Here is a 2534-nt window from a genome sequence, read left to right as displayed (position 1 = left end):
TTCTTTTTCTGCATCGGCGACGAAGATGTAAAAAGAAACAAGCAGATGAACAAATGAGGGATAGTAGCCCAGTTCACCTTCAGTACAGCATGTATGGGCATAAGACAACACACCACACAACGGAGCGCCCAGCTGCAACTCTTTACGAGCAACGTATGGTTACTCCCATGGTTCAGGTCTACCACAGCCCATCCTTCAGCCCCAAACATACTGAGCAACAGGAGGAGGGAAGTGAGAAGGAAGCTAATGATTCCAAACATCTACACCGAAGTCTCCTGGAAAGAGAGAACAGTTCACCTCTTACAGGTTCAAATGTCAAATATAAGGCTACAGGTCAATCTGCTGAATTTTTATCTTTTCAGGATGCCAGCTGTTTGTACAGAAACATTCTTGAAAAAGAGAGAGAACTGCAGCAACTAGGGATCACGGAGTACCTGAGAAAAAATATTGTCCAGCTCCAGCCTGATATGGAAGTTCATTATCCTGGAACACATGAGGAGCTGAAGCTAATGGAGACACTTATGTACTCCAGGCCGAGAAAGGTTTTCCTAGAACAAACTAAAAATGAGTATTTTGAACTCAAAGCTAATTTACATGCTGAGCCTGACTACCTGGAAGTCCTGGAGCAGCAAACATGAAGTGATAATACGTTGGGCTGGGGCCGAATTTCTGTAATTCTATTTTAAGTTGGAACCATTGTAAATAAAAGTGCCTTATAATAACATGTCAACAATCAGAACTTAAGCACAGCAGTAATCCTAGCAAAAAAAAAACTCAGGGATCACTGTGGGAAGCCATGGGGTTGTGTGCAGGCAGTATGTCTCACCCCAAGTTAAACATGAACTTTGTGTGAGTGAATTGTGGGAGGAAAATTGCTTATTGCAATATTTCTCAACATTTTAAAAAGGTGTGTATGGCACTCTCCATTCTGTACCCAACCTATGGAAAAATATTTGTTACTTTTACTCTTGCTTTTTTCCCTCACTTTAATTAGATTCCTTTAAAAAAAAAAAAAAAAAAAAAACACCAAAAAAATGTGTTTGTAGTTATGAGGTTAGAGTGTATTGGTTAGGTTAGTACATGCACTGCATACATGACCATTGTCTACAATTACACCTAACATACACTTATAATAAATATGAAAGGAGTTGAAATGTTGTCATACTAAATGTCAGTTAAAAAAAAAAAAAACACAAAAAGAAAAGATTTTTGTGTATGCACCCAGAGCCTGCAAATATTTAAGCATTTTATGCAGAACTTCATCATGTGCATTCTGTATCAGTATGTGGAAGGAAAAATATTTAACTATGTTTACTCAATATCTTCAACGAAGAAAAAAGCAAGCTTTTTGCTACTTTCCCTGATAGCTTTACCTAAGTTTGGACAATCTTTTCTTGAGCTGCTGCTATGAAATATTGTGCATCACTGGTGTTTCAACTCATAATCCTGGGCAATTTAAAAAGCTACTGAGAATCAGCTGTAAATATGTTACTGTGTTTAATAAGTTTGTTTTTTTATCTCTCTCTCTCTATATATAAATAACTTCTGTGCTGGCTTTAAATATTCTTGGAGGAAATGAATTTATTGTGGCTAGGAACTTCCAAGTGCAAATACAGGTCCTTTCCCACCCTACCCAAAAACAACTCCCAGACAGAATAACTGCAACAATACACACACGAGGAAGAATAATAGTATTTAGCTGTTTGTACAAAAATATGTTATATTTTCTGAAATTAGAAGAAAATAAAGTGTTGTGAGAAAAATAGGTAAAAAAAAGTAGAACACTGCAAGTTTATTTTTGCAATGAATTCTAGCTAGATTTATATTTACTATTTATTCTGTATAATTTTGTATTTTTTTTTTTCAACTCACAAGAAAAGAAAAAGCTTGTTCCTGGCTACCTTTCAAACAAATTAAGGAACTTCTCTCTATCAATGAAAAAAATAAAGAGTTTTTTAAATGTCTTTTTCTTACAGGTCACTTTTTAAAGAAGGCAGCAACTTCTGCATGCACAAGTTTAGAACTGTTTAGGTATTAAACACAATGCTTCTTACCCTTGTCATGTGGACAGAAGCATCTTCTCCAGAGTGCAGTATGGCCATTCAATTTCTGTGCATGACTGACATGGTGCCAAAACACAAATTCTGACCTGCATTCATCTTCCTCTAAGCAAATCTTTTGTAAACTGACTATGCGTGAACTTTTTTTTTTTCCTAAGTTCTATTTGTAGAGTGAAAGATCAGCTTAATTACTACATGTCTACACATGTATGCTAAACTTAGCATTGAAGTCCTGGTAAACTCAAAGTAAAAAGATATATTCTTTAGTTCAGCTTACTGTTGATGTCTTACCTATTTATATATACAAATGCGAGTTCTTCATATTCTTTGTACGTAAGTTTCTGACAGAAATTTTTCCCTTACTACATACAAAAGTCAGATTCTCCGTTCTTTCAAATTTGCAAGAGATAATGACTTTGATGGTGCTATACTAATTTCTGTAATTTGAGAATCTGACCACATGTTGTGTCTGTT

General features: G+C 35.5%; 1 protein-coding gene across 1 annotated transcript in view; it reads left to right on the top strand.

The window, feature by feature from the left end:
• Positions 1–1031, top strand: part of SLITRK6 (SLIT and NTRK-like family, member 6) — a 6784-nt gene extending 5753 nt beyond the window's left edge. Inside the window, 1 exon segment of the mRNA XM_009330234.1 lies at positions 1–1031. This exon segment is cut by the window's left edge and continues 19 nt beyond it. Within this exon segment, the coding sequence (XP_009328509.1) occupies positions 1–638 (638 nt within the window). The 3' untranslated portion in view covers positions 639–1031.
• The last annotated feature ends 1503 nt before the right edge of the window (positions 1032–2534 follow it).

The sequence above is a fragment of the Pygoscelis adeliae genome, unplaced genomic scaffold (genome assembly GCF_000699105.1).
Source record: "Pygoscelis adeliae isolate BGI_AS28 unplaced genomic scaffold, ASM69910v1 Scaffold37, whole genome shotgun sequence".
Lineage (NCBI taxonomy): Eukaryota > Metazoa > Chordata > Aves > Sphenisciformes > Spheniscidae > Pygoscelis > Pygoscelis adeliae.
This window is presented reverse-complemented; position numbering and strand designations above follow the sequence as displayed.